The 13,444-nt window shown below is 44.4% G+C and overlaps 2 protein-coding genes across 4 annotated transcripts in view; one reads left to right on the top strand and one right to left on the bottom strand.

Annotated features, from left to right (window-relative positions):
• setd3 (SET domain containing 3, actin histidine methyltransferase) overlaps window positions 1-13,444 on the top strand; it is a 112,522-nt gene that overhangs the window by 2,429 nt on the left and 96,649 nt on the right. The window contains exons 1-2 of one of the 3 annotated variants that reach the window (XM_049596270.1): window positions 7,269-7,538; window positions 7,641-7,961. The exons of 1 other annotated variant lie outside the window; for it this stretch is intronic. The gene's annotated coding sequence lies outside the window, so the exon portion shown is untranslated. Of the gene's footprint in view, window positions 1-7,268; window positions 7,539-7,640; window positions 7,962-13,444 lie in introns of those variants that run through there. One more of the 3 variants, XM_049596271.1, reaches the window with a different exon arrangement.
• Window positions 4,052-6,465, bottom strand: LOC125900992 (E3 SUMO-protein ligase ZBED1-like). Its single transcript, XM_049596342.1, has 2 exons — window positions 5,617-6,465; window positions 4,052-5,515 (listed from the first exon to the last, which is right to left on the bottom strand). The coding sequence occupies exons 1-2, from the start codon at window positions 6,148-6,150 to the stop codon at window positions 5,501-5,503; spliced, it is 549 nt and encodes a 182-aa protein (XP_049452299.1). The 5' UTR covers window positions 6,151-6,465; the 3' UTR covers window positions 4,052-5,500.

Raw genomic sequence — 13,444 nt, 5'->3', positions numbered from 1 at the left:
GGGGTGTCGTATGAAAAGTCTGCAGTGTAGAGGGTGAAGAGGAACGGTGCCAGCACTGTCCCCTGCGGGGCCCCCGTACTGCAGACAACCAAGTCCGATACACAATCCTGGGTCCTGACATATTGCGGCTGGTCCGTGAGGTAGTCCAGGATCCAGGATGTGAGGTGATTAGCCACCCCTGTGTGCTCCAGTTTGTCCCTCAGAAGCGCAGGCTGTATGGTGTTGAAAGCGCTGGAGAAATCAAAGAACATGATTCTCACAGAGCTTCCAGGCTTCTCCAGGTGAGAAAGAGCTCTATGCAGGAGGAAGATGACGGTGTCGTCCACCCCAATGCCAGGCTGGTAGGCAAACTGCAGCGGGTCCATTGAAGGGCCTACTGCGGGGCGGAGACGAGACAGGACCAGGCGCTCCAGAGTCTTCATGAGGTGCGATGTTAATGCCACTGGTCTGAAGCTGCTGAAGTCCTTGGGGTGCGGAGTCTTGGGCACAGGTACCACGCAGGATGTCTTCCACAGCTGTGGTACTCTCCCCAGCCTCAGGTTCAGGTTGAAGATGGTTTCAGCTATCCCGCACAGTTGGTCTGCGCAGGACTTCAGGAGCCTGGAGCTGATGCCGTCTGGACCCGCAGCCTTCCTCGTCTCTATCCTCCTCAGCTGATCTCTCACCTGACAGGTAGTGAAGGACAAGCTGGAGCAGGGGGGCTGTGTGTATAGACATATATACATAGACGCTGCAACGACTGCCTGAGCGCGTCCTCGCCGGCCGCCATCTTGGATGGGTCTTGCTTCGCCTCCACACTGCATTCACTTCTATTGAGGAAGGAGCTGTATGCACAAGTAAAACAGAATAACTCACTGAATTTTCAACTGATTTTCACGCGGTTTGGTTTGTTACAAACGGCACACATTTAGTTATGATACAGGATGCTTTCGTACATTAAAAATGCGGGATTTCATACTTGAATACTTCCTGCAGATAGCAACAGCATGTTATTTAGGTCACAACACAGTTATTTTATTCACCTCAACCCCAGAGTGGGATATAGATAGATAGATATACACTGTATAAACACAATATACACAATACAAAACAGTATAGGATATTATGTATAGCATAATATGTAGATCTGAGGTTTGCTCAAACTGTCAGTTCCTTTAAATCAGGGCTAAAAACACTATTGTTCACTGAAGCGTACTCTTAGATTAAATACTTACCTGCTGTATTCTAATGCCCGTACTTACACACTGCTGATTTATGCCTTTTATTATTCTACTTCTTTTCTTATCCTGACGGTTCAATGTATTGAGCCTGTTTTTATTATATATATATATACACACATATATACAGTACAGGCCAAAAGTTTGGACACACCTTCTCATTCAATGCGTTTTCTTTATTTTCATGACTATTTACATTGTACATTCTCACTGAAGGCATCAAAACTATGAATGAACACATGTGGAGTTATGTACTTAACAAAAAAAGGTGAAATAACTGAAAACATGTTTTATATTCTAGTTTCTTCAAAATAGCCACCCTTTGCTCTGATTACTGCTCTGCACATTCTTGGCATTCTCTCCATGAGCTTCAAGAGGTAGTATATATGTATGTATGTATGTATGTGTGTATATATATATATATATATATATATATATATATATATATATATACACACACACACTATATATATCGATCGATCGATCGATCGATCGATAGAGTGTGTGTGTGTATGTATGTATGTATATATATATATATATATATATATACATACATACACACACACTATATATATATATGGAGCCCATCGGCTCCAATAGGCAGTGGCGTATATATGTCTACGGGCTGTGTGCTGGGGGGTGGGGGTGATGAGGTGGGGGGAGGAGTGGGGGTTGGTGAGATGTCCGGGGGAGCGGGAGTGGGGGAGGTGTCGAAGCAGTGTGCCAGAAGTGTAGGTGGGTGGGAAGGTGAAGGTGAGGATGAGGGGGGTTGCAGCCGTGATGTCTGGGCCAGGGGAGGGGCAGAATGATCAAATCTATTGAAGAACAGATTCAGATCATTCACCCACTGCTGGTCGCCTCTGGCCTGGGAGTCTGGTTGTTTGTGTCCTGAGATGGTTTTCAGACCTCTCCAGACTCTGCTGACGTCGCTCTGCTGCAGCTGTTCCTCCATCTTCTTTTTATATCCTTCCTTTCCCCGCCTGATGTTTCTCCGTAGCTTCTTCTGCACGGCCTTCACCTCCTCCTTGTTTCCAGAGTTAAAAGCTCTCCGCTTCTCCTTCAGGAGAGCTTTTAACTCTGGAGTAATCCAGGGTTTGGTGTCGGAGAAGCAGTGTACAGTCCTGGTGGGTACGGTGTTTTCCACACAGAAGTTTATGTAGTCTGTAATGCATGATGTCATACTGTCAATGTCCTCTCCATGGGAATCGCTGAGTACCTCCCACACAGGGGCCTCGAAGCAGTCTTTCAGGGCCTCCTCGGCCTCCTCAGACCACCTCTTCACAGTGCGGGTGGTTGCTGGTTCTCTCTGCACCAGAGGTCTGTAGACAGGCAGAAGATGAACCAGGTTGTGATCAGCTCTTCCCAGGGGGGGCAGGGGGGATGAGTGGTATGCCTCCTTGGTGTTGGCATAAAATAAATCCAGTGTTTTATTGTCTCTGGTGTGGCAGGAAATGTACTGGGTGAAGGTGGGCAGGGTTAGAGGAGGCTTACCTGAACTGAATACATAGAGGTTTAAAAAAATCATTGATTTAATTTTGATTTGATTTATTGACACAAGCAATACACAGAATTTAAAACAATAAAAACATATGTCTGCACTTGTCAAGGATGGAACGAAAAACTCCAGGACTTATTTCCATTGCTGTCCCTGTTACAACAGCAGTCCAAGTGGTGGCATGCATCAGTAAAGTGCTTGACAGTCTACATTAGGGCTGGGCGATAAATCGATTTTATCGATCAATTCGAATTTGTAGTTTAGGTTGATTTGTTTTCCCGGTGGGCTCCCGTAGTTCAGAGTGGGCTCACCCCTCGCCCCCGCACACTTAATACACAAGCAACATGGCAGCGAGCGGGGAAGAACTCGTTGTCAAGAAAGGGGAACGAGTTCTTCAGCGCTTGTGTGTGTGTGTGTGTGTGTGTGTGTGTGTGTGTGTGTGTGTGTGTGTGTGCGCGCGCGCGCGCATCAGGGCCGAACTCCGCCGTGCGACACAGAGAGCAGAGGAGGATTTTAGACGTGCACCGTGCAGGGACAGAAATGACATGCCGTTGTGTAAATAAGATAAATAAGTGTTTCCAGCGCCAAGCTGGCAGATCCCCGAACTGTAGTAAAGGGACCTGCGAAGACCATTAGTTCTTTTAGCTTGTGTTAGCTCGTTGTGGCAACAACATATAAACAACGGGACTTCGTCTGCGTTGAAGAAAGGCACTTTATTTTCAGCACTGTAGGGATGATGTACAGCCTCTCTCATCAGTGTCTGACTTTTACATAGAGGGAAATAACTCAAAAACAGCGTGCAGAACTGCGTAGGCTTCTTCGCTGTGGCTGCTCAATGTAAACAACATAGCACATGCCTCACACCACACCCGGCACGCTAACGTCTCATACCTCCTACATCAACTACACACATACTAGGGATGCAACAATATTCGGTATTTTACCGAACTGTTCAATACGCCCTGTTCGGTTCAATGCACAACGGCAAACAACGCTATTTTCGGTACGTTTCCCTGTCACAAAACTTTTTCAAAACTTTGCGCAGCCGCGCATGCTGTGTGATCCCCTCAGGAGCAGAGGCATGAGAGCAGCACATTGTTCAGGCTCAGTGCCATGCGCTGCTCATGCCGCCTTCAGAGCCAATCAGAACGTCCCTGAATTTCCTAGGAGCCAATCAGTGCTCTGCATGCAAATGTTGAATGCTGAGGAGCGCTGACTGGCTCCTGGGAAACTCAGGGACGTTCTGATTGGCTCTGAAGCCAGCATGAGCAGAACATGGCACTGAGCCTGAGTGGTGCAGAAACAATGGCGAGTGAAAGAGACTCCGAAAAAATAAAGTTTGAAGAGGCACCGTCATCGTATAGGTCTGCGGTGTGGGATCATTTTGGATGACTGTACACTACATACTTGATTGGGAAATGAGGGGCTTTGTGCTGCAGACTCATCCACTGTATGAAAGCCACACAAGTGAACACCTGGCTGAAGAACTAGTGCATGCAATTACTGAATGGAAGCTAGAGAGAGCAAATATCCCCATTCCTGTAACCACAGACAATGCACAAAACATTGTGAATGCCATCCGTAATACAGATGTCTTTGGACCACACATTGGCTGTTTTGCACACACCCTGAATCTTGCAGCGAAGAAAGTTGTGTCCCTCAACTCAGTGTCACGCCTCCTGGGGAAGGTCATAAAAGTGGTGACATTTTTCCACAAAACTACCACTGCTCACAAAGTTCTGGCTGACAAACAGCTGATGTTAAACATACTAGGGCTGAGCAATTTTGGAAAATAATCTAATTGCGATTTTTTTTCCCTCAATATTGCGATTGTGATTTAATATGCGATTATTTTTTCAAGGTCCTCTTCTCATGTATTTTTCAACGAACACAAGCAATAAATCAATCTGTTTCATAATAAACTATCAGATTTATTTGAAGCACAGATTACAACAATAAAGCAAACAAATCTGTGGCTTTACCTCTTCAACATGTCTAACTTTTCACGTGTCATGAAACATGATATGTAAACATGTGGACTGCACTTCTTAAACACTGTCTGAACTTAACAGGACAGTCTATAAATAAATGAATAAAATATACAGTCAGATATAAATATAAAAAAAATAAAGCTTACTGATCTCCAGTCAGTAACATCACATATACTAAAGTGCAGGAAAAGTAAGGAGAACAACTATCTGCTTTAACCAGTTGGACATTTTTTGGGTAAATCAAACTCCCAATGAACACAAAATAAACTAGTGAATGTTCTTACTAAAAGAAGGGGAAAAAAACTTTTTGAACACTAATGGAAATATGATATTCACTCAGTAACAGCAGCACACAACATACTAAAGTGCAAAATGAGTATGGCACTGTCAGCCAGAAAGATTCTTCTGTGTAGTTCTCAGGAGCTCACAGATTTTTTGCAAGGAAAACCAGCATGTCAACTTTCGCTGGTTTTAAAGACGAGCGAGTGCAAGTCACTATGTTCCCTCCAGTGCTGAAAAGACGCTCTGAAGGAGCACTTGTCGCAGGGACACAGAGATACTTGCGGGCCATATTGCACAGTCGTGGAAAGTTGATCTTGTGCACCTTCCACCAGGCCAAGGAGTCATCCTCTCCATCAATGGCAGGGGTCATGAGGTAAGTGTTTAACTCTGCCTCAGTGACATCTTCAAGTTGCATGGGAGAAGCAGAAGAGGCCACAGCAGTCTTGAAGAAGCTGCCAAGAGACTTCTTTACCTTTTCGCCAGAGGGCTGTGCACCTTGAGGCCTCGGAGTGGTTTCAGTACGAGACCTCCTACCAGATGAAAAAAAACAGCAATTAGTATTGAAGTTAGATTACAAATAAATAAATATAAAGTGTGTTTGTGATATCATAGATACATAAGTATTACTAACCTGGCTATATGCACGCCTTGCTGATTCCAGCATTTCAGTCTTGAGTCGGGTCTTAATGGTAGGAATGTTGTCTGCGGTGATGTATTGGGTTTTGAACCTGGGGTCCAGGAAGGATGCAACATCCAAAAGCTCTTGAATGCTAGGGTCACTGTACTTATCATTGAGGTATGCCAGGACCTTGGTTTTGATTGACCTAGTCAGGTCAGTGTCCTCTAGATCTTCAGCCAGGACTGATGTGGCCAGAAGGTGAAGAACTGGTTTGAGGTGGGAGATGCTCACATACTCCTCTCCAGAGAGAGCATCTGTAAAGTCCAGGAGAGGATGCAGTGCACTGTGAACAGACTCCAACACCTGAACATCCTGCCAGGATGGGATGAGGGAGCGTGCGTATCGGTCACCTGACAATACCTGAGAAATGGCTTTGAGCTGCTCTAGCACCCTGGCAATCATCATTTCTTTGGATCCCCATCTTGTTGGGCATTCAGTGATGAGGCTGTGCTCAGGAAGTTTGAGCTCCCTCTGTGCTTCAGTCATTGCTGCCTTCTTCTTCCAACTGTGAGAGAAGTGCCCCACCACCTTCTTGCACAGCCCTATTGCTCTTGACACCCTGTCATCTTTGAGTGCATGTCCTGTAATACAAAATAATATAAAAACAGTGTAATTTATACAATTTGATTTGTGTGATTAAGGTTATCAACTTTGGAATAAATACACACATTCACATTCTCTCCCTCCACCGCTTACATTCTCACACACACACACACACACACTGTCTCTCTGCTCACACAATCACGCACACACATGCCGACATACGTCATGATACTAATTTACGTACCGATGGCAAGATGTAATCGGTGCCCAAAACACTGCAGTCTGGTCCATTCATTTATCTGTGCTGCCATCACCATATTCGATGCGTTGTCCGTCGCTATACAGATGTGGTTTTCTTCCTGTAGATCCCAGCTGGCAAGCCCCTCTCTCAGGGCGGCTGCAATGTTTTCCCCCGTGTGGTCGTCCGGGAAGTAGGATGCTTGAAGGCAGCGAGCTTTGAGATTTAAGTCTTCGTCAGTGTAATGCACCGTTAGACTCTGGTATGGCTCCGACGTACGGCTCGACCACGGATCAGTTGTTGTTGCAAAAAACTCCACTGTTTTCAGGTCCGCTGCAACTCTCTGTCTGCATTTTTTGTATAGCTCAGGTATGGCAACCTGGCTAAAATGTGTGCGTGAGGGCATTCTGTACCGCTTATCCATTGTGTTTACCAAAGCCGTAAACCCAGGATTGGTCACTACACTAATGGGCATCATGTCTTTCGCTATGAACTCCGTTATTGCCTGAGTTATTTCCGCGTGCCGTTTCGAATTCTGTTCATAAGGAGTAATACTTTCAAACAGTTCGGTCAGTGATCCCTGTCGGCTGGTACTTTGCTTACTTGAAGTTGTAGCACTGGTCGTTGGCATTCTAGCCTTGCAACTATCGTACATGGCTTTGTGGTTTTTTAAGTGTTGACAAAGGTTCATAGTGTTACCTCGTGAGGTAGCAACAGTAGCGAGGCACGTTCTGCACAATACCTGACGTTGCGCAGCATCTTCTTTTTTATAGCCAAAATAATTCCACTCAACTGACGTGCCGCCCCTCTTTGGTACCAAACTTTCAGCTGTGTGCTCTTCTGACGAGCCTGAGGCCATTGTGCAGCAGATTAAAGCGCAGCGTTGACTCCTCTCCCTGCCTGCTCTGCTTTGCTCCGCTCGGCTCACTCGCAAGTCACGTGACCAGTCAAATCGCAGCCTTTGCTGTTAGAAAATCTCGTTTTGTCATAGTCCACAGTCCTTGACCCAAGATTCAAGTCTTTACCCATTCTTGATGAAGCCATCTGTGACCAAGTCTACAAGGATCTCACAAGTGAAATTATGGAGCATCAGGTATTTGATAATTTAATTTTTTTTAATATATATTGTTATTGTTTGTTTTGATAATGTGAAATAAAATGACATAACTGATTTGATTTTTTTTTTCTTTTGCAGTTTCAAGCAGTGCAAGAAGGCCCAAGCAACGAGCAAGACCAGGCATCAGTATCCCCTCCTCAAAAGAAGACTGCCATGTCAGAGTTATTTGGGGATCTTCTCAAAACAGAGCAGCAGACCAAAGCATTTCCCCAAAAGATTGAGGAAGAGGTTTCCTCATACAAAGCAGCTGGTGGCCTTAATGTGGATGCTGATCCTTTCCGCTGGTGGAAAGAACATCAGGTCACATTCCCCTACATTTCAGAGGTTGCACAACGCTACCTCTGTGTCCCTGGCACCCCCGTATCAAGCGAAAGAGTCTTCTCCACTGCAGGTGACATTGTGAGTGCCAGCCGTTCTCGGCTTCATCCAGAGCATGTTGATATGCTCATCTTTTTGCAGAAGAACCTCAACATAATAGATCTTTAACTGACTTGATGTTGCACTTTGTGTAATGTTTACATTGTTTACACATTACCTATTTATAACTGAGGGATAGCAGTTCCCTTGTGCACTTTATATTGTTAACATTTTATATTTTTCATAACTGGTCAAGGCAAGTACTGCCTTTCAGTGTGCAGGTTGTAATAAGCCCTCTTGTTCAAATATTTTGGATACTGCACTTTACATTGTTGTTTATATTATTCATACCTGGTCAAGTACTGCCTTTCAGTGTGCAGGTTGTAATAAGCCCTCTTGTTCAATTATTTTGGATGCTGCACTTTACATTGTTAACATTTTATATTTTTCATAACGGGTCAAGGCAAGTACTGTCTTTCAGGTTGTAATAAGCCCCCTTGCTCAATTATTTTGGATGCTGCACTTTACATTGTTGTTAACATTTTATAGTTTTCATAACGGGTCAAGGCAAGTACTGTCTTTCAGGTTGTAATAAGCCCTCTTGCTCAATTATTTTGGGTGCTGCACTTTACATTGTTGTTTACATTTTGTATTATTCATAACAAGAGGCCTAGGCAAGTACTGCCTTCAAGTGTGCAGGTTGTAAAAAGGTTTGTTCAGGTATTTTGAATGGATGCTGCACTTTGTCATGTTCACATTTAATTGTATTTGTAGTTGTAGTGTTTAGTACTAAACTTAATATTTAATTTGTGTGGTTTTATGTTTGCTGTTTAATTTGATCTGATAGTGCACTGTTTTTTAATAGTTTGTGGTTTGATTATATCTGTGCTTTTAATTATTTTTACAATGCAATATTGCCTTTGCTAGTCTGAGTAGTTTTATATTAAGATATTGAAACCGTACCGTTACCGTGGCCCAAAAACCGTGACACATACCGAACCGTGGGAAAACTGTACCGTTGCATCCCTAACACATACACAACTCCACACACACACACACAAGCCACACATATCAGGCTCAGCCTGTAACATAAGACTAATTAGTTTGTTTAATAAAAGGACAAGGTATAGATCTGTTCTATAGGAAAGGTAACCTTAAATGACTTCTGTTGTGATCCAATATGATGGTAGGGGAAACACTGCTGTATGATAAGAAAGGGGTCCGGTGGAAAGTGATCACAGATGCAGTCGCAATGTATATTGCAAGAGATATGGTGTCCATATATAGGCTACCGTGGAAAAGCCAGGGTTTATTCACATGCTGAAAGTTTTGGACTCTAGGTATGTGCTACCAGGCCGCAAATATTTTTTTTGGAAGTAGGAGGTGAAAAAAATCGATTTAAATCGTGAATCGGATTTGTTGTGAAAAAATCTGAGGTTTTTTTTTTTTTTTTTTTAGGCCATATCGCCCAGCCCTAGTCTACATTAATCACAAGTTAATTAAGAGCAATAGTAAATGAAACCACAATAGTGCAAAAAAGAGCGTCAACACTTATAAAGGTAGGTCGCGGAACAGTAGTTTCCTAATCTTTGATTTAAAAGATACTGCACTTTCCGTTTCTTGTATGGAGAGCGGTAGTTTATTCCACTCCACAGCACCGACATAGATTAAGGATTCACCTCCTGTCTTTGTCCTGTGTTTAGGGCAACATTTTCTCGGCTAGCTCTAGTATTATGTCCATGTGCAATTCTCTTGAAATAATTATTAAAATACGTATTATTCAAAATCTTGTGGACCATAGTAAGTTGGATCTGTCTAGCTCTGGTCTCAACAGGTAGCCACTGTAGTTGTTTAAACGGAGCCATTCCTATGTGGCTCCTGTGGTTCAGACCCAGGACTACTCTGATTAGTTTTTTCTGTAATTGTGTTGTGTTGTGATATTTCTTTAGACTCCAGTACCAGGAACTAATCGCGTAATCAAAGTGACATTGAATTAAACAGGAAGCTAATATCTTTAGATACTCCTGGTTCAGTAGTGTAGCCTTTCTTGCAATGAATCTAGTTCTAGCATTTATTTCTCCCAGAGTCTTTAGAGCCTTAGAAGCGCCCCCTAGAGACCCATCGAGGATGCAACCTAAGCATTTAATTGAGGGCTGCGATGTGATCGTTACCCCTTCAGTAGTTATAACAAGTTTGTCCTCCTTGCTCAACCTGACTGTCGAGCCCAATCATATAGATTCGGTCTTACCTAGGTGCAATAGCAACCCATTTTCAGACAGCCAGGTTTGAACCCTGTCTAGATCCTCTCTTAAAATGTGGTCCCTCCCTGATAAGACCCTAGCCATTTAATGGCGGAGCTTTCTAATCCTAGAGCCTTCATCTTTAGCAGCAGTATGTTATGGTCGACTGTGTCAAAAGCTTTTTGGAGGTCTAATAGAACAAGCCCACACATTCTCCCTTGATCGATTTCTCTCTTAATAAAATCAGTAATATACAGGAGGCATGTGTCTGTTGAACAAGATTTCCTGAAACCAGACTGCATCTCATAAAATAATTTAGACTTGGATACTCATAAATTTGATCGTGTACAACTTTTTCAAAAACCTTAGAGATTACACTTAGAATTGAAACTGGTCTATAGTTGCTAGGGTCAGATTTACTTCCCTTTTTTGTAGATTGGAGTTACTTTCACATGTTTAAAATCAGTGGGAAATTTTCCTTGCTCCAGTGAAAGATTAATTATACACATTAAGTATGGAGCAATGTCAGCCGAAGCATCTCTTAAGAACCTAGCACCAATCACATAAAGCCCAGTAGAGTAAGTAAGTAAGTAAGTAAGTAAAATTTTATTTATATAGCACTTCTCACAGAGAGAACTCACAAGTGCTTCACAAGATAAAATACAATAACAGAAACAATGCAAAATACACAAAAACAAATAAAAAGTGCAGCGAAATACAGAGATGATACAATGGACAATTAATGGAACGCATGCCTAAACAGATGTATTTTTAACTGCTTTTTAAAAATGTCCACGGAAGAGGCCGCTCTCAGCTCATGAGGTAGTGCATTCCACCATTTCGGTGCAACAGCCTTAAAGGCTCTACCACCTTTCGTCTTTAATCTTGTGTGAGGGACAGTAAGTAGGTGGCCTTCAGCGGACCGTAGTGACCTGACAGGACAGTGAAAGGACACCAGATCCGTCAAGTATGCAGGTGCTTGACCATGGAGGGCTCTGTAAGTGATGGTTAGAATCTTGTGCTGGATCCTGAAATTAAGTGTTGAAATTAATTAGGGAGCCAGTGCAGGGATGCCAGGACTGGAGTGATGTGGGTGAACTTATGAGATCTGGACAGAAGCCTGGCGGCAGCGTTCTGGACTAGTTGGAGGTGGTCTAATGAAGTTTTATTGAGACAGGTGAAAAGAAAATTACAGTAATCTAGACGTGAAGAAATAAAAGCATGGATGATCATTTCTAGCTTGGAATAAGTTAACATGGATCTGAGTTTGGAAATGTTTTTGAGGTGGAAAAAGCAGGAGCGAGTGACAGTTTTGATGTGGTCATCGAAGAGCATGGCCTGATCAAATGTGACCCCAAGGTTTCTCAACTTGGGGCGCACATTTGCACTGAGGGACCCTAAGCAGCTGGCCACTTTAGATGCTGAGGCGTTCCCCTCCCTTGACAAGTCCCACAAGTAACGAACAGTCCCTAAAGTGCAGTGAGGTTTGTGGGCTGTTACTGCCAGAAAGAGTAATGTGGACGGCTCGTTTCTCCTCTGACACGTCACATACCTGTGTTCGGCTGGCTCGGCCGTTCAGGTACTTCTGGGCAGTCATGATGCCAAGAAGAGGATATTGTTGGAACCGACTTGTCCGTCGCCGGTAAGCCGATGGCCGCCGTATTTGACAGGAATACTGTGTCTGTGACCCCCATTCAACCCACAACCGATGGGATTCGCCTTTTGTTTCTGCTGGTGGTTTATCTGCTTGATGTAGTCAGCTCCATGAAGTCCTCCTCAAGCCCCTTGGATATCATCCCAACCTCCATGCTCAAAGAAGTCATCAGCTCTGTTGCCCCCAGCTTAGTCACCATCATCAACAAATCCCTGGCCAGCGGTCTCGTTCCATCTTATTTTAAGCAGGCGGCCGTTCAGCCCCTCCTTAAAAAGCCCAACCTGGACCCCTCCTCACCACAAAACTACAGACCCATCTCCAAGCTCCCGTTTGTCTCCAAGCTGTTAGAGAAAGTGGCGGCTAATCAACTCTCCACCTATCTGACAGCAAACCACATTGAAGACAAATTCCAGTCTGGTTTCCGTAAAAATCACTCCACTGAAACTACCCAACGTCCTCAGACTCAGGCAAATGCTCTGTACTAGTCCTACTAGATTTAAGTGCAGCGTTCGACACTGTAGATCACTGCATACTTCTAGGCAGGCTTAGGGACTGGGTGGGCGTGACCGGAACTGCCCTAGCTCGGTTAGCCTCCTACCTCAGTGATAGATGTTTTTCTGTGGCCGTTGGCCCTTATAAGTCTGACTCCACCCCTCTCCACTGTGGTGTTCCTCAAGGCTCCATTTTGGCTCCTCTCCTGTTCACCCTGTACATGCTCCCCCTCAGTCACATCATCAGTAAGTTCCCAGGCATCTTCCATCACTGTTACGCAGATGACATTCAGCTCCATTTCTCATTCAAACCAGAAAACATGCACAGTCTCAGCACTCTCCTTGAGTGCCTGGCGGCCATTGAGAGCTGGATGGCCAACAACCTCCTGCAATTAAATGCTGCGAAGACCGAGGTCCTAGTCATTGCCTCCGACAGTGTCACAGCCAGGGTACAAGAACATCTGGGGCCCCTCAAGAACAACGTCCACGCTAATATAAGGAATCTTGGTGTTCAATTCGACCAGTCAGTGCACCTAGAGAAACATGTATCTCTGTCGCAATTGTTTTTACCATCTGAGAAACATTGCTAAACTCCGCTCCATTGTGTCCCACTCAGAACTAGAAATGTCAATCCATGCCTTTATATCATCCAGACTCGACTACTGCAATTCACTGTTCACATGTCTCAATCAGTCATCCATTGACCGCCTTCAACTTGTACAGAATGCAGCTGCCAGATTACTTACTAGGTCAAAAAAGTCTTGCCATATTACACCCATACTTGCCTCCTTGCACTGGCTACCCCTACCTGTTCAGAAACCAGTACAAGGTGCTGCTGCTCACTTTCAAAGCCATTCACGGCCAAGCCCCCAGTTACATCTGCGACCTCATTCACCACCACACCCCCAGCCGGTCCTTGAGATCATCTGACCAGGGCTTCCTGTCAGTGCCTTGGACCCGGCTAAAGACAAAGGGGGACCGGTCCTTTGGGGCAGTGGCCCCTAGGCTTTGGAATGCACTCCCCCTGGGTCTGAGATCTGCCCTGTCAGTAAATAGCTTCAAAGGTCAGTTAAAGACTCACCTGTTGAAGTGACAGAAATCGGTGCCTGGAATTGGGCCTGACGGCTCCCAACCCTGTCC

This window comes from Epinephelus fuscoguttatus, linkage group LG14, assembly GCF_011397635.1.
Source record: "Epinephelus fuscoguttatus linkage group LG14, E.fuscoguttatus.final_Chr_v1".
NCBI lineage: Eukaryota > Metazoa > Chordata > Actinopteri > Perciformes > Serranidae > Epinephelus > Epinephelus fuscoguttatus.
The sequence above is the reverse complement of the archived record's forward strand: the minus strand, read 5'-3'. Positions and strand labels throughout refer to the sequence as shown.

What these genes read in the sequence shown, in the direction of transcription:
- LOC125900992 (XM_049596342.1), bottom strand. Translation starts at nt 6,150, where the DNA reads ATGACTGAAGCACAGAGGGAGCTCAAACTTCCTGAGCACAGCCTCATC.